This window comes from Leptonychotes weddellii, chromosome 5 (assembly GCF_054177405.1).
Source record: "Leptonychotes weddellii isolate Sample4059 chromosome 5, ASM5417740v2, whole genome shotgun sequence".
NCBI classification, from domain to species: Eukaryota; Metazoa; Chordata; class Mammalia; order Carnivora; family Phocidae; genus Leptonychotes; species Leptonychotes weddellii.
Genome location: NC_138373.1, coordinates 58681727 through 58698736, shown reverse-complemented (window position 1 = coordinate 58698736; position 17010 = coordinate 58681727). Strand labels below are relative to the sequence as shown.

The following is a 17010-nucleotide window of genomic DNA, read 5'->3' as shown; positions in this document are numbered from 1 at the left end:
AACATAACATAATAATAATTAAAAAAAAAAAGAGGGGGCCAGAGATCTAGAATGATTGAATACTTTGAATGGACGTTTGTTGTCAGATCTGTTCTGGGTAATTCTGTTTTCGTAAGGCAACCCCAGTTTGGTATAGCTCATCATCTCCACTGTGTTTCTTTACTACGTCTAACGGTGGTAATCCGGTGGGAAGTGAAAAGCATATGTAATCATCTCAGTAAAGGGATTAATGCTATTTTTCTGTTACCACTTGAAGCATTTTGCAAGATTAGTGCACAACTATCTCAGCATGTTTAGTGTTAATGACAAATGATTGGTTCCCTGGACTCTCAGTCTAGATTGTGAAACAGGATGGTGCATTGGCACATGGTTTACATAAGCCAGTATTGTCAGAAGTGATGAATGAATGTGTGATATTGATGTCATCCTAATTGTAGCAATTGATGTTTCTTGCAAGGGTTTGTTGAATGTTTCTCTTGAACGTGAGATACCTTGAACTTAGCTGTTTGAGAACAGAGCACATTTTGTCCTGTTTCTTTTCTTCCCCACTATTCCTTACTATGGAAATGTCTAGACTGACTTGGGTCAAGGGTGTGTGATCACTTATTTTCATTTCTGTCTAGTTCACTCTTTACCCCAATACATGGGGTCCATCATTGCCTGTGTTTTTGCCTATTGTGGAAAGCCTTTCTCCCCCTTAATATATTCCAGCACGATAAACTTAAATTTTGTCATCTGTCTCCTTAATGCTTGGGCATACTCATATGTTTTGGCATTTAATTTGGAGTTCATTTTTATTTTTTATTTACTAGAGAGCACGTGAGTGCGAGAGCATGAGTGGGGGAAGGGGCAGAGGGAGAGGGAGAAGCAGACTCCTCGCTGAGCAGGGAAGCCTGATGTGGGCCTCGATCCCAGGACCCTGAGATCATTACCTGAGCCAAAATGAAGAGTCCGACGCTTAACCGACTGAGCCACCCAGGCGCCCCAAGAATTCATTTTTATTTAAAAAATGCTTACATAGGTTTAACAGCCAAGTGAGGCGTCATTCTAAGCTTTTCAGATAACTCCTTTAATCCTCTTTGCAATCCTGCAAGGTTAGTACTACTGTGTCTACTTTACAGATTAAAAATTGCTGCACAGAGATGTTAATTACCAGTGGCAGAGGTGGAATTTGTAGTTCTGTCATTTGGCACCGGAGTCTAAGCATTCTACCCTTGGGGCCTTTGTAAGTGTGGTTCTTTTCCTACAAGATTTTTCTACCCCCCCCCCCCCCCACCGTCTGTCCACCAGGGAAGCTGCCTTGGTTACACTTTCACAGTGCCTCCATCCCCTCCCATAATTAAAGCGCCTTTCAGTTATAGCTTCGCTTTTGTTTTCTCCGGAGTTTCCTACCCTACGCCTAGGGGATGAATCTGTTTGCTTTTTCCCTTCCCCTCAGCTTTGTAGCCCCCTCCTTATCAGTGCCTGGCACACGGCCAGCACCCGGTATTTGTAGACTGAGGTCGGAAGGGAGCAGAGGGTCCTGGGAATTTGCCCACTTCCTGTGCAAACTCCTTGAAATATTGTCCAGTGTGTTGTGTTAAATCTGGTCGTGAAACTTTGAGGTAAGTATGTTACCATGATTGTTTTGTCTTTCAGATAATCTCCGGGGTCCTGCAGGAGGGGAATAAGACAGCAGTAGCTGTCACCAGAAAGTTAATTATTTAGTGAATTGGGCTAAGATTGCGTGGATAGAATTATTAGCCTTTCAGGGGATAGCAAGTAGCTGTCCTCTATGGCTGGAATGGAATTTCAGGGGAAGTTGTGAGCTATAGGGCTGGAGAAAGGCTTATGTCAGATTATTACCCAGAAGTGAAATTTTTAAAATTATAAAAGTAATATCGATTTTGTAAAAACTCAAGCAGTGCAGAAATGTATACAGCAAAAAGAAAGTAATTGTTTCCTGTTCTGGTTTCTCTTCCTAAATGACACACTGATAAAAGTTGGAGATTGGTCCTGCAGATGGCCCTCCGGGCTCTCTGGAAGTATAATGCGTGAGTGAATAAATGAGTGAATCACTGGATCAAAGGGAATGCAAGCCTTCAGTTTTCATATTGTCAATAACGTATACTAATTTATGACTTCCCTGCTTTATTCATTCCCCCAACCCCCATTCTCCCCGATGCCTCTTTCAGCCTTTTCTTTCAGATACACACACTTTCTTCCCTCCCCTGACTCTCAGTAGGTGACCACGTTCCATAGTTTACTGAAAGTACAGCCAAGGTCACAAGGCAGCTTACCACATGTTCTCTGTACCATTTTCACCATATTCTGCCTTCCTGCTTGGAGGCATAGGTGGACCAGCCACACTTCGATCTAACGCCGTCCCTCCACTTGTGCACCAGACCCCGTTCCTCCCCATCTGCTGCGGGACAGAGCTGCAGCAGATCCCTCCCTCTCTTACGTTGTCAAAATTTGTCGTGGATCAGTGCCATTACCACACAAATATGCTGGGCTGGTTTTTTTTTTTTTTTTCTTTCCCATCTTAAACACATCTTTACTCCCCATTCCCTTTTGAACATCATTTCTCTTTGGTAAGAGATTGTAAGGGTTGTCTGTATTTGTAGGAGTTGTCTGTATTTGCTTTTAATCCACTGTGTCTCTATTTTTAGTGCTCTTCATCCAGGCTTCTTCACTCACCATGATGCCAGAATTCATAAGCTCCATGTTGCTAAATCCAGTGGGTGGTCCTCCGTCCTTACTCTGCCTGGCCTATCAATGACATTTGCCATAGTGGATCATTCATTCTTCCTTGCCACACTTGGTTTCCTGGATAATACCCTCCTGATGCTCCTCCGAGTGGTTGTCGGCTGCTCTAAGCCTCCACATCTAACGGTGGAGACCCAGGCCTCAGTCCTTGGCTCCTCATTTATGTCTACACTCATGACCTTGAGGATCTCCTTCAGGCTCATGGCTTTAAATACAATCCATATGCCAATGGCTCCTACATATAGATCTTCAGCCCAGACTGCTCTGTTGAGCTCCTGACTCCTGTATCCAGCTGCCCATTGCATCTCCACCCAGTGCCCATTAGAGACCTTGAACTTAACGTGTTTAACACTGAACTTCCCTGTCACACTGGCAACTTCAAATAGTCTTAGAGAAATTTTTTTTCCCCCCATACCCTTCATTCATACAGAAATTCATAACTAGCTCTTGCTTCAAAATCTCTCCAGAATTGGAATACTTCCATAACTTCCACTGGCTGCTACCTGGTGCAGGTCCTCATCATCATGTGCCTGGATCATGCATTGACTCTCAGACATGACCTCTCTGCCTCTGCCCTTGCTCCCCTGCTGTCTCTTTTCAATTCAGCAGCTGGAGTGATGCTTTTAAAATGTAAGATCATGTTACTCCTTCACTCAGAACCCTGCAATGGCTCTTTCCCTCTAAAGCAGAAAGTTAAATTCTTTGCAATGTTTGTACTACAAGACCCTATTTGATCTGGTCCCTGATTTTCTCTGTTATATCATTTCTTACATCTCTCTCTCTTCCTCCCTTTGCTTGAGTCATGCTGGACTTCTTGCCCTTCCTCACATACTCCAGGCCTGCCCTGTCTCTTAGAGGCTTGGGTTTTTGTATCATCTGATCCCTCTGCCTGGAATGCTTGTCCCTCAGATACTCACATCGCTAACTCCATCACCTTCATGTCTTTGCTCGTTTGTCGTTTCCTCATTGTAGTGCACTCAGACTCCTTAATTTGTCATTGCCATGTGAGTGGCCCAGAAATGGATCTATCTTACACTGCTCTACTTTTTTTTTTTTTTTAAGATTTTATTTATTTATTTAGAGAGCACAAGCTGGGGGAGGGGCAGAGGAAGTGGGAGAGAGAGAATCTCAAGCAGACTCCACACTGAGCGCAGAGCCTGACATGGGGCAAGATCTCATAACTCTGAGATCATGACCTGAGCCCAGATCAAGAGTTGGGCATTCAACCGACTGAGCCACCCAGGTGCCTCTACTTTGTCTTTTTCTGTCTGTACTTGTCACCTTCCAACATACTGTATAGTTTACTTCTAATGCTTACTATTTGTCTTCCCTCGAGAGCATTAGCTCCATAAAGGTAGGGATCATTGCCTTTTTGGTTTACTTATACATCGCAAACACCTTGACCAGCATCTGGCACATTTGAACTTATGGTGGTCAATAAATGCTGATTGAATGAATGAATATTTATTCCAGCAAGTGATCGCTGGGTTTGTTTTCCCACATCTTTGTCAAGACTGGGTATTTGTAAATTTATTTTTAAAATTATTTACTTATTTAAGTAATCTCTACACCCAACGTGGGGCTCAAACTCATGACCCTGAGATCAAGAGTCACATGCTGTCTATACTGAGCCAGCCAGGCACTCCTGGCTATTTGTAAATTTATTTCCTAAATTGGGAGGAGGAAATGATATGCTTTGCTTGACTTTTTAGAATTATTTAATATTATGTGTCAGATTGAACATTGGGGGCCATCTCTTCTGCCACCATAAGCCATTCCCCATTTTTCTGTCAATTTATTCGTCTCTCATTATACTTAATATCAATCACTCACTTGGTGCAAATAATTTTTAGTAGTTTCTCTGCAAACTTCTTTGGCTTTCTTTCATTTTCTTGATGTGTGAAAATTTTGTTATAAAGTCTATCAGTGATGGCCAGTTACAGTTTTTAAGTTCTTTGTATGCTAAGAAAAGCATTTAACTCCAACATGACAAAAATATTCTATGAGATGTTCCACTAGTTTATATTTGATATATTTGTTTTTTTTTTTTTTAAGATTTATTTATTTTGACAGAGAGAGACAGCGAGAGAGAGAACACAAGCAGGGGGAGTGGGAGAGGGAGAAGCAGGCTTCCTGCGGAGCAGGGAGCCCGATGCGGGGCTCGATCCCAGGACCCTGGGATCATGACCTGAGCCGAAGGCAGACGCTTAACGACTGAGCCACCCAGGCGCCCCAATATATTTGATATATTTGATCCATCTGTAATTTGGGTATCAGGTTAGGCCTTTAACTTTTCTCTTTAAGGTAGCTCTTGAAGGTTTTCGAGTAGGAGATTGAAATGTTGGGGTTATTACAGAAGCATAGGCAGAGCCGAGGTTAAGTTCTGGATATGCCACTTACTAGGCTAAATGTATTTCCTCCTGTAAAATGAAGGTAGTAATGGAACCTACTTATGGAGAATGGTGAGTGAGGCAAAGCACTTAACTTAGCTCTGTAAGCATTAGGTAGGATTACTACTAGCACTTAAATGTGCGACGTTGGGTGAATTGTTTATTCAACATGGTTACATTTCCTTATGGATTAGGTCAGCGTTGTCTACCCCAGACCTTGATCAAATCACTGGCCTGTTATGGAACATGCATCTTGTATCAAGATAATAAGATTATTATAGAATTATGACTTTAACTTTGTAACACTACTCTTATTAAAAAAACAACAACAATGCACCACAAGACAAGTTGCTAAAGCATCAAATTATTTCAATCTGTATGTGAAATACTACCACTGACCCGCTGTCACTTGCGTGGCCCAGGGCTCAAAAAGCCTCAAGAACATACTCTGACCATAAGTTGTTGGAGGTGGGGAGGAAGCATTTAGGTTTTTATCTTTAAGGAAAATGACAGATACGTTTGTCATCCGGTGTAGTAAGGCCACAGAGAAGCCAGCTGTCGCACATTTAACTTCAAATGAGTCAGGGAAGTTAAAATAAGATCGTGGTCTACGTATGGGGTGGCTTAATGGACTGGCTTGCAGAGTGAGCAATTTAGTCTGTATTCAGATATTCTCATCAGTATATTATTTTTCATGATTTCAGACAGCCAGCATTTGCCATCTAACAGTCCTTGGGAAGGGGAGAGTAGAGCACGATATTTAGTTCCTCAACGGCAGGCTTCAGCGACCCGTTTATAAAAATTGTAAAACACCTGTGTGTCTCTCTGCACTCCGCTGCTCTTGGCTCTAAACACTTCCCTTAGTTCCTAAAGTGTTGCTTTTTGTACTTTGTATTGTTTTCCCAGTTTTAGGTATTTTTTTTTTTAATTGTTGGAAAACAGCACTCTCTCTGCCCTCTTTTATAAACACTGGGCATTTTTGAGGAGGTTGGAGTTAAGAGAGCGCTCTTTGGCTAGGCCTGAGTGTTCTTCATTTGTCACCTTTGAACTTAGAACTTTGACTCAATTAATGTCCTCATTATAACTGAGCTGTTGGGTCCAGGCTTAGCGTACTGTTAAAATTGGCAAGCATTGATTTCTCTTTCAAAATCCATATCAGTAGAAGCTTTACCTTCACTAACCGCTGATTAAATATTTTTCATTGTGTCCCCACTGCCAAGCAGCAGAAATCCACACCAGAATAATCAGAATAAAAGCAGAAAGGCAACATCCCTCCTCCCCAAAAGAAGAGAGCCCCCTCCCGCGCTCCCACACGCACGCTCGCACACACTTACGTCTCCGTATAGAAGATTGGGCCAAGTATCATTTTATTGCCTCGCCGCTCCAAATCCGTATTTTACTGCCTGCTGTGTGAACGGTAAGCTGGGCCCTTTAATGATTCTTCTTTGCAGCTGGTGTGATGCTAAGCTTTGTCAGGGGGGGTCACTAGGGCACCCTGCAGGAGGAGGAGGCAGCGCTTCCCTGTTTTGGTGTTTTTCACTTATTTCTGTTCTTCCCATGGGATTTGGCAGCAGCACCTGTGGGAAGCACCCAGTGGTGCTTATCCCCCTTTGAGGTCTGCTGGCACCCGGGTGGACAGCTTCCTCCTGAGTTTCAGCGGCACCCCTATAGGGAAGTTCCTGGTGGGTCTCTCAGGCATCCCAGAAGTCAGCTTCCCGGTCTTGACCAGCCAGCACCCCGGGGGGCGGGGGGGGAGTTCTGTTTGCCAGTCCCTTTCACACTTTTCTGCCCACCTGTGGGGATTATTTTGGCTTTCTGGTCCTGGCAGTGGATTCTAGCTGCCCAGCCTCTCCGCACTGGAACCCTGGTGAAGCACTGGTCCCAGCCATTGTTTTCTGCCCACTGGTACCCTGGAGGGGTGTTTCCTGCTGGCCTGGTGACAGTGGCCAGGCCATCTGGTGGGTCTGGTGAGTTGTCATCACACCACCTCTAATGAGCTGAGAATCCTAGTCTTGGGGAGGGAGCTCCTCTTCCACTGTTGTCTCCTTCTGGGTCTTCTCCTTCAGCGCTAGGTATTCTTGAGATTTTGCTTTACCACTAGATTTATATTAAACTTTCCTGGTTCAAATTACTGCACAGCTCTCATCTCTGGATTGGACCGTGACCGAGGCAAACATACAAAGCAGAAATTTGGGTTTGAGTATTTCCTCGTCTTTTCTTCAGCTTTACAGAACTTTAAAAATCTCTACATTTAGGGGCACCTGAGTGGCTCAGTTGTTAAGCATCTGCTTTTGGCTCAGGTCATGATCCCAGGGTCCTGGGATCGAGCCCCGCGTTGGGCTCCCTGCTCATGGGAAGCCTGCTTCTCCCTCTCCCACTCCCCCTGCTTGTGTCCCCTCTCTCACTGTGTCTCTCTCTGTCAAATAAATAAATAAAATCTTAAAAAAAAAACCAACTCTACATTTACATGATTATTGCTGACTTTTCATCTTGGGTGTTCTCTACACTGCTGTGCACCCTTCCAGGCCCTATTTTCCTTCCTTCAGACCCTTTTGCATAGCCTTCTTTAACCTTTACTGATTGCTCTCTCCTTTAAATTGCTATAATTGTTGTACATGTTAATCAAATGAACCTTGTATTTTAGTTTTGCTGTTGTTGCCTTCTTTTCTCTCAGTATATAAAATCCCTAATACAAAAATATTGCCTTTTTTCCTGCTGGAACATTTTTATGAGATAATCTCTTCATGTGTGTCTTTGACCGTGTCTTGTATCATGTCTACCCAAACAGAAGGTGAGATTTCTTTTCTACTACTAAAATGATCTCTTAGAGAAGAGAGCGCTGCCTTAAAGTCAAGCCCTTACAAAATTTCTTATAGACCGTTTTCTCTGTTACTTACATAAAAATGTGTTGATTGGAGAAGCCCTAATTATTCTCATATAACCCAAGTTCCTGTTTTTGGAGTCATTGAAAGATCATCTGACAGAACTGTTGTTGTTGTTTTTAAAGAGACAAGGAAGTTTAAACCGGGTTAATATTTCTTGGAGAGGGGTTAAAAACAGACCTGCAAGTGTTAGAGATACTTAGAGAGTAGGTAAGTGGTTTTGGTGTAGAGATAAAAACATAGAGGTGTAGATCAGGTGGAAAAGCACCCAGCTTTACCCAGATTCTTAGTGAAGGCATCTCCCATGCATTCAAAAAAGTGTTGTATCTCAAATAACTAGAAGTGAAAATGATCTCTTCTAGCTCTACAAGTGGTAGTTGTGATAAAGAAGTCATTGTGAAGAATTTAAATAAAATGGTTGCATGAAATGTGCAAGTGGGGTAAACCTCAATATCTAAATTACGATATTTGTACTTAATAGGTAATTCAAAGTGTATGTTCCTAACCAAATTATAATTTAAATACTATAAGCCGCATGGGCATCTCACAATATCTGTGAAAATTAATTTGCTGTTTGAATATTTTATCCACAGCCTAAACATCTGTTTATTTTACTTGGAGGAATATACATTTTGAATCTTTACTTGGACAAATAGGAGATCATTATTATTTTTTTTTTAAAGACTTATTTAGAGAGAGGGAGCGAGCATGTGTGCACAAGAGCGGTGGGGGGGAGGGGGAAGGGAGAGAGAATCTCAAGCCGACTCCACGCTGAGCACAGAGCCTGATGCGGGGCCGGTTCTCATGATCCCTAGATCACGACCTGAGCTGAAACCAAGAGTCAACCATTTAACTGACTGTGCCACGCAGTCGCCCCAAATAGGAGATCATTTAGGATTGCTTTCTCTTTGAGCATATATGATATGTATTCTGTGTTATCCAAGATGTAAGATCTCTGGGGTAGAGGTGGTGGCATATTCTCCACCTACCTGTATAGAGGAACTAATGTAGTGCTCTGAATGGAAGAACTCATAAATGCTGATTCTTAGGAGTGGAAGCTTTCAAGATGTAACTCGGGTGTGATTCTTTGCTGAAGCCTTCCCTGATGTCTTCTCCCTCCTTTAGAGGAATTGACCACTTACCTTGCCTTGCCACGCAGTCTAATCCTGCTCTGCACTTCCTAACTGACCTGTCTGTGCTTGTTCTCTACACTGTGACGTCCTGAGGACAGGGATCGTGGCTGATTTGTCTTAGTCCTCTAGGTAGGTACCATAATGGTGCACTGGAATGAAGCACTCGTGAGCTTGAATGACTACAGAGGAGTGTAGTCCCAGTTCTTGCTCAGATTTAGGTAAGATTCAATAGATATAGGTAGATGTAGGTAAGATTGTCCAAGATAACCCTTGTTAGCTAAACTCTGTTACTTGCTCTCTGAATATCAAGGACCCAAACCATTTGGATTTCATAGTGGTGTTCACTATTGGAACTCTAGGAACTGAATATAAAAAGCTCCTGTGAGAACAGGGACCTGGTTTTAGCCATGGACTGAGCTGGTTTCTGGGGTCTCTCTGACGCACTTGAGTGGACGTGGTGGGCCATGTTACCTGCATTGAGGCCACTCGCCCGCCCTCCTCACTCTTCTCAGCTTCTTTCATTTCTGATTGGCACTGTCCTGTCTCTTCTGGCTTTGGTGGGGCTACGAGATGTGGGAGCTCAAGAGAAGTGACTGCTGTCGTCATGAGGGTGCCAAGCTAGGGGGGCATATGAATTACGATTGTATAAGGCTAGGAAACCCAGAAAACTCAGGTTTATGAGCTACTGCTAACAGAGAAATTATTACTGTAATGTAAGATAATATGATTTATTCCCACAAAAAAGTTAAGCAGTACTTGGGTAAAGTTTACACTTTCCATATGTAGAAGACTAGGGTGGTTTTCTTTCTGAGTATGGTATTGGGTCCAGGGGAATGTATCGCTGAGCTGTTGTTTTGACTTTGTACCATTGCAATGGGGTTTTCATTCCAGATGAGGCATATTAAGAAAAGAAGAACATATTTATGTGTGTGTGTGTGTGTGTGTATATATTTATTTATTTATCAAATGCCTGTGTGCCAGCCACAGGGCTCAGTGCTGCTATGTGCATTGTTCTCTTGAATTCTTACAACAGTCACATTTACCACAATGTTTCCTTTGGTTTTAACTGTATTTTGAGATAATTGTGGATTCCCGTGTTCAAAGAAATAATGTAGATCCTGTGTACCCTTGACCCTGCTTCCTCCAATGGTAACATCTTGCATAACCATAGTAATTGCAAGGGGCACATTGTCACTGATGCAGTCCATTACCCTTTCTCAGATTTCCCCTGTATCACATGCACTTCTTTGTGTATACGTACATGTTTGTATATTTTTTTCTGTTCAATTTTATTACATGTGCAGATTACCATTTCTTTTCCAACAGATGAGGGCAACAAAGCTGAGGTTAAGTTATGTGGAATAACTGAAGTATAGACCTGGTTTGAATCTAGGTCTGTTTGACTAAGGCTTTTGCTTTTTTAATAATAATAGTGATGGGAGTGCCTGGGTGGTGTGGTTGGTTGAGCATCCAACTCTTGGTTTTGGCTCAGGTCATGATCTCGGGGTCGTGAGATCGAGCCCCACATCAGGCTCCATAATCAGCAGGGAGTCTGCCTAAGACTCTTTCTCCCTCTGCGCCTACCTCCCCCTTTCTAAAATGAATAAATAAATCTTTAAACAAAGACTGGTAATGATGAATAACAGTAATAATAACAACAATGGTTGAAGCTCACTGCGTTACATCTGAAACAGACTACCATGTGCCAGGGGCTGTTCTAATATATTACCTCATTTAACCCCCCCCGAACAACTATACCTTATAAATTATAGTCAAATTAGTATCATTAATTAAACTAATCATATTACCAAAGAATAAGGAATTATTTTTACTGCTCCTGAAGTCAATATAAAATAGTGAAACTCTACCTTCTTTTTACATAATTTTCAACTTGAACCTCTGACCTTAACCACAGATGTTGGCAATTGTCATTACTTTAAATGTGTGTGTATATGTATATGTGTAAAGTGAGACCTGTATTATTATACATTGAATTAGGTTTGGACACCTTAAAAATGTTTTTATATGTATATACAGTGGAACATTATGCAGCCATCAGAAAATGAAACCTTGTCATTTGCAACGATGTGGATGGAATTAGAGGGTATTATGCTAAGTGAAATAAGTCAGTCAGAGAAAGACAATTATCTTATGATCTCACTGATATGAGGAATTTGAGAAACAAGACAGGATCATAGGGGAACGGAGGGAAAAATGAAACAAGACGAAACCGGAGGGGGAGACAAACAATAAGAGACTCTTAATCTCAGGAAACAAACTGAGGGTTGCTGGAGTGGAGGGGGGTGGGAGGGATGGGTGGCTGGGTGATAGACATTGGGGAGGGTATGTGCTATGGTGAGCGCTGTGAATTGTGTAAGACTGATGAATCACAGACCTGTACCCCTGAAACAAATAATACATTATATGTTAATAAAAAAATGTTTTTACAAATTTATAAATAAGAGCTAGCTTAGGCAAGATGCCAGGTTTTTAAGGGAGTAAATATAAACCATCAAGAATACTTAAGAACGTAATAGGGAGAAGTTTTTTTTTGTTCCTAGAGTATTATAGATCTTTTTGGCCAAATGCAGTCCCAGTAATGTTTGAGTTTAACCTCTCAAGTTACAGATCCAACTTTCCAAGCGAGAGCTAATACATTTGGTTGTGTATTATCACTAATTATCAGAATGTTATAATGCTTTTGGAAGATAATAGATACACTAATCAGCAGGCCATAATTTGCAATTCTTTGCTAGTTACCTATCTTGTAAAGCTGTCCCTCTGATGAACAACTGCACTTACTCAGCGTAGGAATAACAACAGCCCCGTGTGTTGTAGATCCCAGGACGTCTCGGTGTTTTTGTAGACACCAGACAGAAATAAAAGGAATTTTGTCCTTTTTACCTCATGTAATCCCCCCTGGAAAGTGAAACATGGGCTAAGAGTTGATACCGACTCCTGCCAGGTCACCTCCCTGAAGAGTCCTGGGCAGGCGCTGTCGCAACTTTTCTTGGACGGGAGTCTGACGGCTCCTGAAGGAGATGGATGGTTTCTGCAGTCGGCTGCTGTGGAACATGGCGCTACTGTCTACCCCAGGGAAGCTTCTAGTGAGGAGGGCTCCGAGTCCTTAACTCTTTCAGAGAGTATCACATATGCCCAGAGTAGAGTCCAGTTGAAACTCAGTTCTGTGTAGCTTGTTGTTGTTGTTTTAAAACCAGGCGACTACAGTGAAGCAACACCAAGGATGGTTTAATCCGTCTTACTTTTTAGAACTTGATTTTGGATGTTAGATAATGCAAGTGTTTTTGAAGCTATATATTATTAGGAACTATTTGGAAACCACAAAACCTTTTTTAATGGACCACTCTATCAATTTTCTGCTCTTCTAAGGAGGTTTTTCCTATTCATGACTCATTTCACTCTTTGGCGAACATCGAGGGAAATGTAATAACGATTAAGGAAAGGAATGTATGCGTTTTCTTCTTTCTCTGAAAGCTTGTACACATTTTCTGTCTCAGGTTATGTAAACTTGGATGCCTGTAGAATGTTGACAACCGAAAGGTAAAAACTAGCCTGTTAATACATACTTAGTTGGGATTTAAAAATCAAAAAGGTTCGTTGGCTTCTTGGGAGAAGGGTTTTGCTTGATGGCCCAGAAAACAGATCCCGTATAAAGGACATGTTGCAGCTGTCATTTATACACACCTTACGCGAAATTAATGAGATCACTCTAAGATTACGCTTTGTGTTTTATTTTCATTTTATAGGTCTGTATGAGCTGTTGACTGCTTTGCCAGCCCAGCTGCAGCCACATGTGGATAGCCAGGAAGACCTAACCTTCCTCTGGGATATGTTTGGTGAAAAAATCCTGCATTCACTGGTAAAGGTAAACCACGCTGATGTCAGATTCTCTTTGCGGAAAAACATATGGAAAAATATTTTGAGCGCCATCTAGTAAACCAGAGATCAAATTGTTGCTGTCTGAAAACAAAACAGCCTTGTTCCATTTCCCTGACGGGCGTGGAAGTTGTTAAAGATTCTACCAAAAATACATAGATGATTTCACTTAATGGTGGTGATCTGGCTCTGCATACTAATGTGGCCAGTATGTGCCTGCCCTTGTTTAGAAGAAGAATATGAAATAGTAGCAGGAAGGTTTAGACTCCTTATGGTCAACATTCATGAGCTGGAATTTAACTTAAATAAATAAACGTTCACAGCAGAAATTAGAAGGAATATATTTTCTGAGGTTAAGGATGGCAGCAGTTCAATAGCCACATTAATTTAAAATAATTTCCTTTAACAAAGTCAACTGAAATCTGAGCAAGCTATTTCTTTTTTGGCACAACGCCATTGAAATGGTATTTTGTGTATAAATACGCTGAAGCTAAATACGAATCAAAACAGCTTCTGGAGACGGTTTTGGTAAAGCATCGTGCCATGGAAATGATCAGCCACCAGAAATGAGATCTTGCTACACAGCAATGCTGGGAGTGATCAGAACTCTTAAAATAGTAAAATGAGAACAAGAAGCTTACTGGAAAATATGCCACTTTTCCTTCTGGAAATATGAATTACATTTTCTTTCATTTAACTCAAGCTGAAAAAAATGGTGAGCCTTACTTGAGTCTGTAGGAGATGGACACCTCTGGTGCCTTAGCTCTATCTGGACCAACACTGAAGGCAGCTAAATTTGTTATGGTTGTCTGTTGTGAGAGAAGGCTATTACTGATGGATAGTATTTGAAAATGAGCCACTTCTGGGTTGCTATTGCTTCACAGGATAGAAGAATTTTTATGACTTTTTTTTTTCTTGTCAAATTTGCTGAAATTTGCACGCCTCGAGCGGTGGCAACTCTCAAGAAATGAAAATGTTGAGATGTGTAATTTTCCTAGCAATACCCGTAAAGACTAGAGTCCTTTAGTTTTTATATAGAGTCCTTTAGTTTTTATATAATTGCCAAGGTATCTTTGTGTTCTGAAAAATTTTTGGTCATTTAGTTGCTCTCTTGGGATGTGTTAGAAATGTCTTGAGAGGGACACCTGGGTGGCTCAGTCCGTTAAACATCTGCCTTCGGCTCAGGTTATGATCCCAGGGTCCTGGATGGAGTCCCGTGTCCGGCTCCTTGCTCAGCGGGGAGCCTGCTTCTCCCTCTGCCTGCCACTTCCCCTGCTTATGCATGCTCTCTCTCCTCTCTCTCTGATGAATAAATTAATAAAATCTAAAAAAAAATGGCTTGAGATTATAATTGATGAAGTTCAGGATTTACTGAGGCAATCATGAACACATTCTTGTGTTGAATGTATGAAAGTTGGATAGCTCTGGATTTGTTCCGATGGATTTGATCTAGAAGGAATGAAATGTATTTCAATGACATCGTCACCCCCTTAATCATTAAATAAACACGCCTAAAACAATGCACACATGTGTGTTTCTATTTATTTGTGATGTGGCTACTGTCTGTTTCCTTCCTATAAAATGGAAATTATATTATGTGTTGACAAGGTTGTTTGTGAGTTTCAAATAAAATAGTGACGATCTCAGTTCTTTGATAGCTACATAGGTTAGGCAAATAAAAGCAGGCGTTAAGCATTGAAAATATTAGTTATCATAGCTTGTGAAGGGCCAAAAAGTAATAATGACAGAGATGGTTGTTATTTCTGTTAAAAGAACCCTAATGTTTTAGAAAAAGTCTTAGTTACGCTAGCTCTTGAGTTTTAAGCACAGGTGGTTTTTCAAAGTAAATGTGAATAGTGAGTGGTTAGGAAGCATACAGTTACTGGTATATGGTTTTAGAAAAATAGTGAATAAATAAATTGATGTTGCCACTATTTAAATAGCATGGTAGCATGTGTCCTGGTGCAAGTATCTTTCAGTAATTGCTGTCAGACCTTTAAAGTAAGGTTTACTGTGTCCCTCTAGTCCATTCTCTGTTTCTTACTCGTCCCCCCACCCCCAACTCCCAGCTGCTATCACATGCAGACCTCAAGTGTGTCCTTTGACTGACCCATTCTATTCATTTTCAAGTATGTAAAGCCCCAAATGCCTCCAGGAGGCAGGCTCATGGGATCCACTTTAAGCAGCTGAACAGTCCGCTTCACTGTATTCCAAGTGCCTCTATTGAAGGTTGGAGGCTAGCAGCCTCCAGCTTTTGTACATAAATCTCGGTAGAGCAGAAGGAATTGGAAAAGATGTATTTTAGAGTGAATCAAAATGTGCTTTGATGTTAGGCTCTTTTGCCTAGTCGAAGCTGTTGGTGTGTGATTGAAAGATGGGTGAAGGCAAAACTTGATTTTATTCTAGCACAAAATTTTCGCAGTAGTCACCTTACTTTATGTAAAAAAAAAAAAAAGTGGTTGTCAAATCATGTTTTTTTTTTTTAAAGATTTATTTAAGAGAGAGAGCAAGCACGAGCAGGGGGATGGGCAGAGGGAGAGAGAGAATCTCAAGCAGACTCCCCGCTGAGCGCGGAGCCTGAAGCAGGGCTCGATCTCAGGACCCTGAGATCATGACCTGAGCCGAAACCGAGAGTCGGATGCTCAACCCACTGAGCCACCCAGGCGCCCCATCACAGTTTTAAATACATGTAACTTTCTGGTCTGATGTAAAATATACTTAAGAAGAAGCAGTTTGGCATTACTTTCTGTGACAGGTATGGCATTGCCGCCTTAGGATCATGAGCCACACCCTGGCAGGAAGACGGCAGTTATGAGCTTGTCACTGGAAAGGAAATATGATCCTAGAGAGTGTTTGCTGTGGATTTTTTTTTAAAAGAAAAACATCTAAATTGAGGAGTTGAATAATTAAAACTATGAGCATGAGGGGCACCTGGGTGGCTCAGTCAGTTAAGCATCTGCCTTCGGCTCAGGTCATGATCCCAAGGTCCTGGGATTGAGCCCTGTGTCAGGCTCCCTGCTTAGCAAGGGGTCTGCTTCTCACTCTCCTTTGCCCCTCCCCCCTGCTTGTGCTGTCTCTGTCAAATGAATAAATAAAAAAGTCTAAACCCCGGCCCCCAAAAAACCCGTGAGCATGAGATTTTAGAAGTATCCGAAGAAAGATGGTACAGATAGAAGATGTGAGAAATGTCATCTATAAGGTGTGGCAAGACAAGGCTATTGGTATTCACGTGACGCAGTCAATGTGATCACCAATAAGCAGAGAGCCACATTTTGGACCCCTCATTTGCAAATATGCAGAACCGTGAAGCATATAGTTTGTGTCCCAGCCTCATTTCTAAATTTATCTTCTACTCTGGTGCTTTTTTTCTGTTGAGATTTCTTGACTTTAAATTTTTTTATTTACTTGTGTTGTATGTATTTTTGTCATCTGGTTTATTTGAGAAGAAGATAGGACATAAAGACATCCTTATTTATTTTAAATAAGGTTGGTACTTCTGTTTCCTCAAGAAATTTTTGTTCGTATATCACAATTGCATTAGATTACTAGGATAAGAATATCAAGATTTTAGTACCTTTTCAATAATTGCATATATTTTCTTTACCCTTTTGAATTGTTGCATGTATGTGTACGGGCAGCAGAAAAAAAGGTAGCAGCCTGAATTTTATCCTGGTTTGGGGGATTCTGAAGTATTTCAACAAAACACAAGTTGATTATTTTTAAGAAAGTTCCCTTGAAGTGGTTTAATTACTGTATTTCTGTGATTTCAGTCTTAAAGGAGTCATGGTAATGCTCAGGCAGACCCTTATCCCATTTAGTTACACAATTTTAATTTTTTTTTTTTTTTAAAGTTGGTTCCGGACCCAGCATGGAGCCCAGTATGGGGCTTAAACCTGGTACCCTGAGATCAACACCTGAGCTAAGAGTTGGATGCTTAACCGACTGAGCCACCCAGGCTCC

At 41.5% G+C, this 17010-nt stretch overlaps 1 protein-coding gene across 3 annotated transcripts in view; it reads left to right on the top strand.

The window, feature by feature from the left end:
• LOC145721675 (MAGUK p55 subfamily member 7-like) overlaps positions 1-15469 on the top strand; it is a 163455-nt gene extending 147986 nt beyond the window's left edge. For 2 of the 3 annotated variants that reach the window (XR_014145509.1, XM_081820790.1), the window contains exon 3: positions 12921-15469. Coding sequence is in view for 1 of the 3 variants with exons in the window: in XM_081820790.1 (XP_081676916.1) it covers positions 12921-13108 (188 nt within the window). In the remaining 2 variants the exon portion in view is untranslated. The remainder of the gene's footprint in view (positions 1-12920) is intronic. The other variant, XR_014145508.1, reaches the window with a different exon arrangement.
• Positions 15470-17010: the final 1541 nt, after the last annotated feature.